The sequence below is a fragment of the Salmo salar genome, chromosome 01, assembly GCF_965601325.2.
Source record: "Salmo salar chromosome 01, fSalSal1, whole genome shotgun sequence".
Taxonomy (NCBI): Eukaryota; Metazoa; Chordata; class Actinopteri; order Salmoniformes; family Salmonidae; genus Salmo; species Salmo salar.
This window is the reverse complement of record NC_138291.1, coordinates 79365001-79378280: the sequence shown is the minus strand read 5'-3', so window position 1 is coordinate 79378280 and position 13280 is coordinate 79365001. Positions and strand designations below refer to the sequence as shown.

General features: G+C 45.9%; 1 protein-coding gene across 8 annotated transcripts in view; it reads left to right on the top strand.

Annotated features, from left to right (window-relative positions):
- Positions 1-13280, top strand: part of LOC106612875 (slit homolog 1 protein) — a 158040-nt gene that overhangs the window by 115186 nt on the left and 29574 nt on the right. For 5 of the 8 annotated variants that reach the window (XM_014214514.3, XM_014214483.3, XM_014214496.3 and 2 more), the window contains exons 11-20: positions 1528-1599; positions 1693-1764; positions 1965-2108; positions 3115-3278; positions 7666-7689; positions 10887-11031; positions 11491-11565; positions 11663-11806; positions 12914-13057; positions 13147-13280. The exon at positions 13147-13280 is cut by the window's right edge and continues 33 nt beyond it. In XM_014214514.3, the coding sequence (XP_014069989.1) occupies positions 1528-1599; positions 1693-1764; positions 1965-2108; positions 3115-3278; positions 7666-7689; positions 10887-11031; positions 11491-11565; positions 11663-11806; positions 12914-13057; positions 13147-13280 (1118 nt within the window). The remainder of the gene's footprint in view (positions 1-1527; positions 1600-1692; positions 1765-1964; positions 2109-3114; positions 3279-7665; positions 7690-10886; positions 11032-11490; positions 11566-11662; positions 11807-12913; positions 13058-13146) is intronic. The other 3 variants (XM_014214505.3, XM_014214525.3, XM_014214553.3) reach the window with 1 other exon arrangement.

Genomic DNA, 13280 nt, shown 5'->3' with positions numbered 1-13280 from the left:
ACCTCTCCCTCAATGTCAGCAAAACAAAGGAGCTGATTGTGGACTTCGGCGACTGTCGTGCCTATCCCCGAGGGCCCTCACAGTGTTCTACATGAGCACCATCGAGGGCATACGGTCGGGCTGCATCACCGCCTGATACTGCAACTCCCCCACCGCAGACTGCAAGGCTCTGCAGAGGGTGGTACGCCCCCCCTGCCTTCCTACCCCCCCCCCCCCACACACTTCAATCACTCATACGCTCAGATATGATAGGAGAGTGAGTTGAGATTTTCTGCTACTCCTGCATTGTAGTGTTTGTTTTGACAATACAAGTATGTTGTCTCAATGTTATTAAAAGGAACCGCTCCGGATCTAGAATAAAGCCTGTAGCCTCTAATACAATAACAATAATAATAATAATAATAACACACTCTAATAAGACAGATCACTACAGATCCTTAAAAGATCCCTTTAGATATAAAATAGGTGACAGGTCAACCCACTGTGTAAACACACTAACAGACACGCTCTCACCTTGGCCCAGTTTGTATGACCCCATATATGAACTGTTGTTCCCCTGGCACATGACAGGAGTGTGTCTGTAACCTTTATTTTCCATGAAACATCAGGCTTTTGCAAAAAGACAAATAGCTACTTATTTTACACTTAGTTTAACATTAGCCTCAAATGGGATAATTTCACATCTTAAAGACCACATGACGATTTCACTTTAATGATTTCCCTTTTTCACTGCGCACTCCATTAACACACACACACACACTCATACGCACACACACACACTCATACACACGCACACACACACACTCATACGCACACATGCACTCATACGCACACACACACACACACACACACACACACACACACACACACACACACACCACACACACACACACACACACACACACACACACACACACACACACACACACACACACACACACACACACACACACACACACACACACACACACACACACATACACATAGTGGTTAGCTTGTGGCCAGTGGTCTGTGGATTCTGTTAACAGGCATTTACAGAGACAGCCTGTTCCATATGGACCCCAGCCCTGCACCCCATTAATACACCACATTCATCACACTATTCTGGATTTTCATTGGCTGGCAGTGTCGTCAACCTACCTCTGCTCAAATATCATTGGCTGCTTTAGGAAGTTCTTGATTGGAAACTTCAATAATACGTTATGGTACAGTAAGGACTTGGTTGAGTTCTTGGGGTCAGAGGTTACAGCTACTGTATGACAGTTGGGCAAGGCTAAAGACAAACCTCCAACATTGAATGTCTCTTTAACCCCCCTCCTCTCTCTCTCTCTCTCTCTCTCTCTCTCTCTCTCTCTCTCTCTCTCGCTCGTTCTCTCGCTCTCTCTCTCTCTCTCGTTCTCTCGCTCTCTCTCTCTCTCTCTCTCTCGTTCTCTCTCTCTCGTTCTCTTTCTCTCGTTCTCTCTCTCTCTCTCGTTCTCTCTCTCTCTCTCTCTCATTCTCTCTCTCTCTCTCTCTCACTCTCGCCAGAGATCTCAGTAATAACCAAATATCAGAAATAGCTCCTGATGCCTTCCAGGGCCTGAGATCCCTCAACTCACTGTGAGTCACTCTGCTTTTACATAAATACAATTTCTTATTGATTGGGTGATTGATTGATTGTTAATTAATATATCAATTGGTTGATATTAACAGAGTCCTATATGGGAATAAGATCACGGAGCTGCCCAAAGGAGTGTTCGACGGACTATATGCCCTGCAACTACTGTAAGTATACAAACAATAGTAATACTAGTTATTCTCTGATGACACTCATCTTATATTGATGCTTTCCACATCTCCCTTATCTCGTTTCCACTTTCTTTCCCTCCCTTCTTCCCTCCGTCCATCCCCACCCTCTCTCTCTCGCTCTCTCTCTTTCTCTATTTCTCTCTCTCTCTGTCTCTCTTTCTACCTCCCTCTCCCAGGTTGTTGAATGCCAATAAGATCCACTGTGTTCGGGCCAATGCCTTCACAGACCTGCAGAATCTCTCCCTACTGTCTCTGTATGACAACAAGATACAGACTGTGGCCAAGGGCACCTTCGCATCCCTCAGAGCTATACAGACGCTGTGAGTTACACACACACACACACACACACACACACACACACACACACACACACACACACACACACACACACACACACACACACACACACACACACACACACACACACACACACACGGGCGCTTACACATACGTGCGCATGCACGCACACACACACATACAAAAACACACACACAAGACCTGTGTAAAAACACACACATACACACTCACACACACACACGCACCCTCAGGAAATTAAAAATCAAGCCAATACACCCTCCAACCAAGCGAGTGCAGCCTTACCAAACACTGTTATGAATACTGACTGCAAACTGCAGTAGGTTTTGACTGATTGTCTTGGTCAGTTTATGTTTAGCAAGAACAATTGTGTTATGTGGTGTAACACGTACACATAGGTATATGCAGGCACACAAACTCAGACACACACAAACACACCTGTCAAGTTGATTGATAATGTTGTCCCTTGGCTCATCTGACAACAGTTCTCACCCAGAGACCCATTGGCGACAGGGTAGACGGTGTTCACACACACACATGCACACGCACGCACACGCACACACACACACACACACACACACGCGCACGCACGCACGCACGCACGCATGCACACACGCACGCACGCACGCACACACACACACACACACACACACACACACACACACACACACACACACACACACACTGGGGGGGGGGCTGTTCCAGTCTATAACTAGCCTCTTGTTTAACCTGAATTCGGTGAAAAGAACCTTGTCCCTGCACTGTGTTCTGACCACTCAAATGAACCACATACCCTAGGCCTCGATTGCCACCTCATATGCCACACACAATTGCACAGACTGTCATATTTTAACTGTCACACAGCGAGGGACATCAGAAGTAACACTTTTGAGAATTGAATGTCTGAACTCTGTATATAGTTTTTAATGTTTACAAAAATGTAATTGAGATGGAATTTGCTACCCTCCTTTTCAATTCCTGAGATGTAATTCCCTCCCTCACTATTTCCAGTCACCTGGCCCAGAACCCGTTTATCTGTGACTGTAACCTGAAGTGGCTGGCAGACTACCTGCGCTCCAACCCAATAGAGACCAGCGGTGCCCGCTGTGCCAGCCCCAGACGTTTGGCCAACAAACGCATCGGGCAGATCAAGAGCAAGAAGTTCCGCTGCTCTGGTAGGAGGACTGGCATCTGTCTGCACCTCTATCTGGAAGGCTGTTCTCTCTCTCTCTATCTGGAAGGCTGTTCTCTATCTGGAAGGCTGTTCTCTCTCTCTCTCTATCTGGAAGGCTGTTCTCTCTCTCTCTCTATCTGGAAGGCTGTTCTCTATCTGGAAGGCTGTTCTCTCTCTCTCTATCTGGAAGGCTGTTCTCTATCTGGAAGGCTGTTCTCTCGCTCTATCTGGAAGGCTGTTCTCTCTCTATCTGGAAGGCTGTTCTCTCTCTATCTGGAAGGCTGTTCTCTCTCTCTCTATCTGGAAGGCTGTTCTCTATCTGGAAGGCTGTTCTCTCGCTCTATCTGGAAGGCTGTTCTCTCTCTATCTGGAAGGCTGTTCTCTCTCTATCTGGAAGGCTGTTCTCTCTCTCTCTATCTGGAAGACTGTTCTCTCTCTCTCTATCTGGAAGGCTGTTCTCTCTCTATCTGGAAGGCTGTTCTCTCTCTCTATGGAAGGCTGTTCTCTCGCTCTATCTGGAAGACTGTTCTCTCTCTCTCTCTATCTGGAAGGCTGTTCTCTCTCTATCTGGAAGGCTGTTCTCTCTCCATCTCTCTCTGTCTCTGTATCTATCTGGAAGGCTGTTCTCTCTTCATCTCTCTCTCTCTGTCTGCACCTCTATCTGGAAGGCTGTTCTCTGTCTCTCTCTCCATCTCTCTCTCTCTGTCTGCACCTCTATCTGGAAGGCTGTTCTCTCTTCATCTCTCTCTCTCTGTCTGCACCTCTATCTGGAAGGCTGTTCTCTGTCTCTCTCTCCATCTCTCTCTCTCTGTCTGCACCTCTATCTGGAAGGCTGTTCTCTCTCTGTCTCTATTTCTCTCTGTATCTATCTGGAAGGCTGTTCTCTCTCTGTCTCTCTTTCTCTCTGTATCTATCTGGAAGGCTGTTCTCTCTGTCTCTCTTTCTCTCTGTATCTATCTGGAAGGCTGTTCCCTCTCTGTCTCTCTCTCTGTCTGCACCTCTATCTGGAAGGCTGTTCTCTCTCTGTCTCTCTCTCTCTGTATCTATCTGGAAGGCTGTTCTCTCTCTGTCTCTCTCTGTATCTATCTGGAAGGCTGTTCTCTCTCTGTCTCTATCTCTCTGTATCTATCTGGAAGGCTGTTCTCTCTCTGTCTCTCTCTGTATCTATCTGGAAGGCTGTTCTCTCTCTGTCTCTCTCTCTCTGTATCTATCTGGAAGGCTGTTCTCTCTCTGTCTCTCTCTGTATCTATCTGGAAGGCTGTTCTCTCTCTGTCTCTCTCTCTCTGTATCTATCACTAAGGATGCTCTCTCTCTGTCTCTCTCTATCTATCTCTAAGGCTGTTCTCTGTCTCTCTCTCTATCTACAGTATATCTAAGGCTGTTCTCTGTCTCTCTCCAGTTCTGTCTCTCTCTGTATCTATCTGGAAGGCTGTTCTCCATCTCTCTCTCTCTCTCAATTCAATGTAAGGGCTTTATTGGCATGGTAAACATATGGTAACATTGCCAAGGCAAGTGAAGTAGATAATAAAGTTAAATAAACAATACAAATAAACAGTAAACAGTACACTCATAAAAGTTCCAAAATAATAAAGACATTTCAAATGTCATATTATGTGCAAATAGTTAAAGTACAAAAGGGAAAATAAATAAACATAAATATGGGTTACTTTTACAATGGTGTTTGTTCTTCACTGGTTGCCCTTTTCCTGTGGCAACAGGTCACACATCTTGCTGCTGTGATGGTACACTGTGGTATTTCACCCAGTAGATATGGGAGTTTATCAAAATTGGGTTTGTTTTTGAATTCTTAGTGGGTCTGTGTAATCTGAGGGAAATATATGTCTCTAATATGGTCATACATTTGGCAGGAGGTTAGGAAGTGCAGCTCAGTTTCCACCTCATTTTGTGGGCAGTGTGCACATAGCCTGTCTTCTCTTGAGAGCAGGTCTGCCTAAGGCGGCCTTTCTTAATAGCAAGGCTATGCTCACTGAGTCTTTCCGTAGTCAAAGCTTTCCTTAAGTTTGGGTCAGTCACAGTGGTCAGGTATTCTGCCACTGTGTACTCTCTGTTTAGGGCCAAATAGCATTCTAGTTTGCTCTGTTTTTTTGTTAATTCTTTCCAATGTGTCAAGTAATTATCTTTCTGTTTTCTCATGATTTGGTTGGGTCTAAATGTGTTGCTTTCTGGGGCTCTGTGGGGTGTGTTTGTGTTTGTGAACAGAGCCCCAGGACCAGCTTGCTTAGGGGACTCTTCTCCAGGTTCCTCTCTGTAGGTGATGGCTTTGGTATGGAAGGTTTGGGAATTGCTTCCTTTTATGTGGTTGTAGAATTTAACGGCTCTTTTCTGGATTTTGATAATTAGCGGGTATCGGTCTAATTCTGCTCTGCATGCATTATTTGGTGTTTTACGTTGTACATGGAGGATATTTTTGAATAATTCTGCACGCAGAGTCTCAAATACAAATTCCATCTAGACACCGTTGCCCTAGAGCCCACAAAAAAACTATACATACCTCGGCCTAAGCATCAGCGCCACAGGTATCTTCCACAAAGCTGTGAACGATATGAGAGACAAGGCCTTCAATGCCATCAAAAGGAACATAACATTTGACATACCAATTAGGATCTGGCTTAAAATACTTGAATCAGTTATAGAACCCATTGCCTTTTATGGTTGTGAGGTCTGGGGTCTGCTCACCACCCAATAATTCACAAAATGGGACAAGTCTTACTGAGATGTACTGTCGGGGCCCAGGTCTGACAGAATCTGTGCAGAAGATCTAAGTGCTGCTGTAGGCCCTCCTTGGTTGGGGACAGAAGCACCAGATCATCAGATCTCTCTCTCTCTCTCTCTCTCTCTCTCTCTCTCTCTCTCTCTCTCTCTCTCTCTCTCTCTCTCTCTCTCGCTCTCTCTCGCTCTCTCTATCTCTTAAGGCTGCTCTCTGTCTCTCTCTCCAGTTCTCACTCTCTCTCTGTCTATCACTAATGCTGTTATCTGTCTCTCTCCAGCTCTCTGTCTCTGTGTATCTATCTGGAAGGCTGTTCTCTGTGTCTCTATTTCTCCATCTCTCTATTTCTCTCTCTCGCTCTCTGTTTTGGGACTGACCTCGGTCTCTACATCTACCTCTGTGACCATTCATTTTTCTCTTCCCTTTACTTCTCTTGCTGCTCACCCTCTCTCCTAGCCTCGTTCTCCTCCATCTCTCTCTCTCTGTCTCACTCCTTGTTCTCCACTCTGTGCGATCACTCTCTCTTAAATACTCTCAATCTCCCTCTCTCTGCTCTGCCAGCTCGACTCAGACCAATCAATATCCCTCCAGACAGCCTGGAGGCATACTCTCTTTCCTTTTCATTCTTCCTCTCTATTTACAGCATAGGATAGTACTGTACTTTATCCCTTGCCAAGGGTTTTCATGTAGTCCCTCCCTCCCTCCCCCCAACCTCTAGCAGGTTTTATAGCACATTAACACATAGTGAATCTGGTTTCACTGTTCACCACAGAGAGCTGACATCACTGTATAAGGCTGGCGCTGTGGGTAGGGTTTCTGCCCATGTTCAATTCCTCTAGCATTGTGCCCACTATCTCTCTGTCTATGGCAACTTCAAATACCACTGCCCCTTCTCTGCCCCTACCTCACCCTCTTCATTCTCCTTCTTCCCCAGTTCTATCTACCTCCTGGCCCTTTTCCTCTGCCTGCTAGGCATTGTGGGTTTTAGGCTGTGCCCACCTCTTTACTCAACTGCACTCCCACCCCCTTAGGCCCCTTTACTATACTCATTCCCCTTCTCCCTGGCCCCCAGGCCCCCTCCCTTCTCCTGCCATTTTCCCAATCCCACTCCCCTGGCCCTCCCTGTCTCTGGCAACCATAGGATACAGTATAGTGTTTCTGTCTGGCTGTGTGTCTCTCTGCCAGTGTACTGTGTTAGAGCAGTGGGCTCGGCAGCCTGGCACTCCTCTCTCCAAACTCTACTCTCGCCCACGCTGGTTTACAATCTAACATGACCGTCTGCCTAGCCATGGTGAATAAACATGGACTGAGGATTCCACTTCGTTGATGTGTGTTTCACTCTCTCTATATACTTTCTCTTTCTTTCTTCTGTCTTTCTCCCTCTCTCTTTCTCTCTGATTACCCCTCTCCCTCATCCTTCTCTTCCTCTCCTCATTCTCTGATACAATATCTTGATCTTTTATCTTTTCATAGCTTCTCCATAGCATTGTCATATTTACCATAGTCATAGTTGCCAGTGCCATTTATGAAGATAGTCATATATAGTCATACATGACTATCTGTATCACATCTAGTCATATATATATGTGAGTATATATGACTCTGTTTTACCATATCTGTGTTGACTGACATCACTGCTTCTCTCTTGTTTCCATCACAGCCAAGGAACAATACTTCATCCCTGGTGAGTGGGTTGTGTTTACGCTTTCATACTCTTTCTAGCTAGCTTTTCACCTCTCCACAGCTCCACCCCTCCACTCTTTTTGTATTCTTCCTCTTCTTTAACCTCTATTCTTCTAACTGGAATGGGTTAACTCTGGAGGTTTGGGTTTTACCGTAAGTTGTGTGTTTCCTTCTCTGGCCCTATGCCTCACCTCTGTTTGTATAACTCAGACTAACTTTGATAAAGACTGAAGGAAGGTCTTATTTGCTTTGGCACAAGCACATTCACAGACAAAGTTACGTGTGTGTGTGTGTGTGTGTGTGTGTGCGTGTGTGTGCGTGTGTGTGTGTGTGCGTGTGTGTGTGTGTGTGTGTGTGTGTGCACTCGCACGGTAGACAGAAAGGGAGAGAGAGAGAGTCTGCGTGATAGAAAGATAGAGGGTCCTCTTTAGCGGTAGAAAATAAAGCCCACCAGAGGACCCAGATTGCAATCAGCGGATGTTTTCGGAGTCCTTAACAGAGCATTTCCAAGAAAATAACTTCACAATTAGAGTGTCTGTGTGTGTGTCAGAAAGATAAAGGGCTATCATTGGTAGGCGAATCGAAAGGAAATTCATTGGGAAGATCAAATGAAAGCCTGATTAATGCAAAATAATAATGACAAACACTCACAAAAACATTGGAATTCCATGTTTTATTCTGGGAATAATTGGACTGTAGAATATACTCTCTAGGACATTATGAAACATAATCACAGTGAAACTCCAGTCTATTAAAATGCAGTTTCTCCCTACCTCTCTCTGTCTCTCTGTCTGTCTCTCTCTGTCTCTCTCTCTCTCCCTCTCTCTCTACCTCTCTCTCTCTCCCTCTCTCTCTACCTCTCTCTCTGTCTGTCTCTCTCTCTCTCTCTCTCTCTCTCTCTCTCTCTCTCTCTCTCTCCCTCCCTCCCCCTCTATCTCTCTCTCTGTCACTCCTCTTGTCTCAATGAAAGTTAAGTTACTCTGCTGGATCAAAGAACGTCCTGAAACTTTCCTTGTTTCCTGGGTAGCAGGAAATGACATTTCCTTCCGTTCTTCCACTTCGCTCTGTAATGAGCATCATTAGTCTTCAGTCAACGCGCGCGTGTGTGACGTCCCGTCCACAGCCCATTGTAATGAGCGTCATTAGACTTCAGTCATCATCAGTACAAGGCTTCCTGTCTGTCTGAGCAGTTTGTCACAGAGTCCAAAAGAGACCAATAAGGCTGTCTGTATTGTAGAAGCAGAACAAATGGAACAACATGTCTCAGTCACACCTGCTCCAACTCAGACAGCCTCAGGAGATGTGGAGAGAAAAATACTTGACTTTACGAAGTGGATATGCATGGATGCGCGTCACAATGGTAAAATATAAACACAACTGGAGACACCTGTCATTTCTGGTTATTATTGACATGGCAGCTGTACCGTAGCTAGCAAAATAGTGGAGAAGTGATTTCTAACTAACTGTAAACCGTTTTAGCTAGCAAGTTAAGCATCTTGGCTAGCTATGAGGTGAAACAATTCACTTATTTTATCACTAATTAGCCATCGCAAATCTCTTTGCTAGCAAGCGTGATGGCATCTTCAAAACGGCAAGGTGGCTCCAGCTATGTTGAATTTTTGACGTTCTATGACGTCTCCACTTACAAGCGTATTGAGGTGCATCCTCTGTCTGTGGCTCTGGAGGCTCTACTCTTTACAGTGGCACGATGACATCATCTCTAAACTTCACTTAGGGGTGGGGCTGAGCGTGCGAGCGCTATAGAACACAGGACACAGAACACTAACTAACAAAAGAACACTGAGCCATCCTCTCTGAGTGAGACACACACACACACACACACACACACACACACACACACACACAGACACACACACAGACACACACACACACACACACACACATTGAGTGGCTGCTAGTGCCTCTCCATTATTGAGTAGTTGTGATGTAAGTGGCTCCAGGCTCTGGTACGTACACCTCTATTCATAGACAGAGGGGAGAGGGAGAGGGGAGAGGGAGAGGGAGAGGGAGAGGGAGAGGGGGAAGAAAAGAGGAAGTAGAAGTGCACACCCCTCTGACGTCGTCCCTGAATTCCTCTATCCCTGTCTGCTTCGCTCTCTTCATCCCGCTGTCTGTCCCTCCGCCTCTCCCACATACTCTCTCCGTTGCCTTCACCTCTCATATTCATCACACTCATCTTCCCATGCACTGGAGCCACTCCCCTCCTTCCCCACCTGTCTTCATTCCCTTCCCTCTCTCCCTAGCCATCTCTGACATCATCCCTCTCTCATCCCACTCTCACTCTCTTTCTCCATCTCTCTCCCTCTCTTTTAAACACTTCACTTCCTCCCTGGCCTGTACTCTAGGGTCCTCTCTGCTAGACTGCCCAAATCCTCTCTGACATCTCATCCCTCTCTCCCGCCTCTCCCCACCTCTCTCCATCTCCTTCTCTCCATCTCTCCTAATATCTCCATCTCCCTCTGGTCTGCATTTTAAGGACCTGCTGTTCTTTTCACACCATTGCTCCCACTAGGTCACATCTCTAAAATAGTACTCATCTCTTCCTTCCGTTTCCCCCGCTCTCTCCCTCTTGGCCTATCTCTCTCTCTCTCCATCACTCGTTCACTCCTCTTTCCTCTCTGCTCTCTCCCTCCCACTACCCATCTCTCATCTGGTAGTACGTGCCAACCTTTAGGGTCGTGGTAGGCCAGGCGAGAGCTGATCTTTAAAGGCTCGCACATATTGCACCGAATGTGGATCTAGTGTTCATCTGCAGATCGTCTAGCGCACTGTGTTTTCGGGACCACTGGCGGTAGACGTCTACTGCTGACATTTTCACCTGTTTCTACATGTAAAATCAGTGCGCACTCGGATTGCAAATTACAGCCGACACTCTGTTCAGAAGTTCTAAGTACTCTCGGCCAGCAAACGCTATTGGTGTGTCTTAGCCCTCAGGTGTTTAGGTTCATCGTCCTAGATGTGGCCCTATAGAGGGATTTCCTAAGGCCAGTGTGTCACAGAGAGTTGTAAGGACGTCTCAATGTGTTGTGTTGTGTGAGCTTTTTATACCAGTTGGATTTATACCGTGTGTATTTTGGGCTTAAGGTACAAGTTTGGTAAAAGGTGGTTTTGTGCAGGTGTTTTTTGTCTGTCAGGTACAGAGTTTTTTTTCAAGTTGTGTGTGTTATGTGTCTTCAGGCACCGAGGACGTCCGTCTGAATAATGAGTGTAACAGTGATCCAGTCTGTCCTCCTAAATGTCGCTGTGAGTCCAACGTGGTGGACTGCTCCAACCTACGTCTCAATAAGATACCAGAACACATCCCTTCCTCTACCACTGAACTGTAAGAACACACACACATACACACACACACACACACACACACACACACACACACACACACACACACACACACACACACACACACACACCACACACACACACACACACACACACACACACACACACACACACACACACACACACACACACACACACACACACACACACACACACACACACACACACACACACACACACACATACACACACACACCCACACACACACACCCCCACACACACACACACACACACACACACACACACACACACACACACACACACACACACACACACACACACACATGCCTCCCTGACACTTAACTGGACCACATCTGGACCACATTAATCACACATTTATGTCAATGGTTTATCTCTACAAATGTTTGTTACCTCTTCAGGATTCGTCGCTGTGTTTCTGTTTCTTTCTAACCATGTTCTGTTTTCTCCTCTCTCTTCCCAGTCGTCTGAACAACAATGATATCAGTACACTGGAGGCTGTAGGAGTCTTCAAGACCCTCTCTCAGCTCAAAAAGATGTAACTTGTAGTTGATGTTATGCTATGGTAACTTATTTACTTAATCAAAGAAGTTCACTAAACTTATTTTTAATCGCTTTAATTGATTTATTCCCAGTAACCTTAGCAACAATAAGATCACAGAGATCGAAGATGGGGTGTTCGAGGGGGCGGCGTCAGTCAATGAGCTCCACCTCACCGCCAATCAGCTGGACTCTGTCCGCAGTGGAATGTTCAAGGGACTGGAGGGACTACGCATGCTGTGAGTCACACACACACACACACACACACACACACACACACACACACACACACACACACACACACACACACACACACCACACACACACACACACACACACACACACACCCACACCCACACACACACACACACACACACACACACACACACACACCCACACACACACACACACACACACACACACACACACACACACACACACACACACACACACACACACACACACACACACCCACACACACCCACACACACCCACACACACACACACACACACACACACACCCACACACACAGTGACACAAACAGTGATGCAAACATGAGCACATGCATGCACACACACTCATGCATACATCAAATCAAATACATTTTTATTTGTCACATACGCTGAATACAACAGGTGTAGAACTTATCAGGAAATACTTACTTACAAGCCCTTAACCAACCATGCTGTTTTAAGAAAATAGAGTTAAGAAAATACTTAGTAAATAAACTAAAGTAAAAACATTTATCAAAGAAAGTAACACAATAAAATAACAATGACGAGGCTATATACAGGGTGTACCGGTACCGAGTCAATGTTTGTCGTGGTAATTTGTACATGTAGGTATGGGGAAAGTGACTGTATGGGGAAAGTGATTAATAAACTGTGAGTAGCAGCAGTGGGGGGAGGGTCAATGCAAATAGTCTGGGTAGCCATTTGATTAGCTGTTCAGGAGTCTTATGGCTTGGGGGTAGACGCTGTTAAGGAGAATTTTGGACCTAGACTTGGCGCTCCGGTACAGCTTGCCGTGCGGTAGCAGAAAGAACAGTCTATGACTTGGGTGACTGAAGTCTTTGACAATTTTTTGGGCCTTCCTCTGACATCGCCTGGTATAGAGGTCCTGGATGAGAACATACATGCCCAGACACTTCATTCTCTCTTGCCAGACTCGTGGGACTCCACACAGAAACTATCCATGTACTAACTCACGCAATAAATGACCAAACTTATCCACATCCTCAAATCTTTATCCTAATGTTTGATATTTATGTATATCACCATATTTCAATACACTTGATATCTATTCACATTGGTATATGACAATTAAGCTGTTGTCTCTATTCCAGAATGTTGAGGAACAACAAGATCAGCTGTATCCATAACAACAGCTTCACTGGCCTGTACAACGTTCGACTGCTGTCTCTCTATGACAACCAGCTAACTACCATCACCCCTGGAGCCTTCGACACCCTGCAAACACTGTCTACACTGTAAGACACACATACACACACGGCGCATTAAAGCATAATTGGTGTAATTATTAAGTCTGGTACTGATAGTCTCTCGCTCTCTCCATCAGTAACCTCCTTGCTAACTCCTTCAACTGTGACTGTCGTCTGGCCTGGCTTGGTGATTGGCTGAGAAGCAGGAAGATCGTCACGGGCAACCCTCGATGCCAGCGTCCCGCCTTCCTCAAGGAGATCCCACTACAGG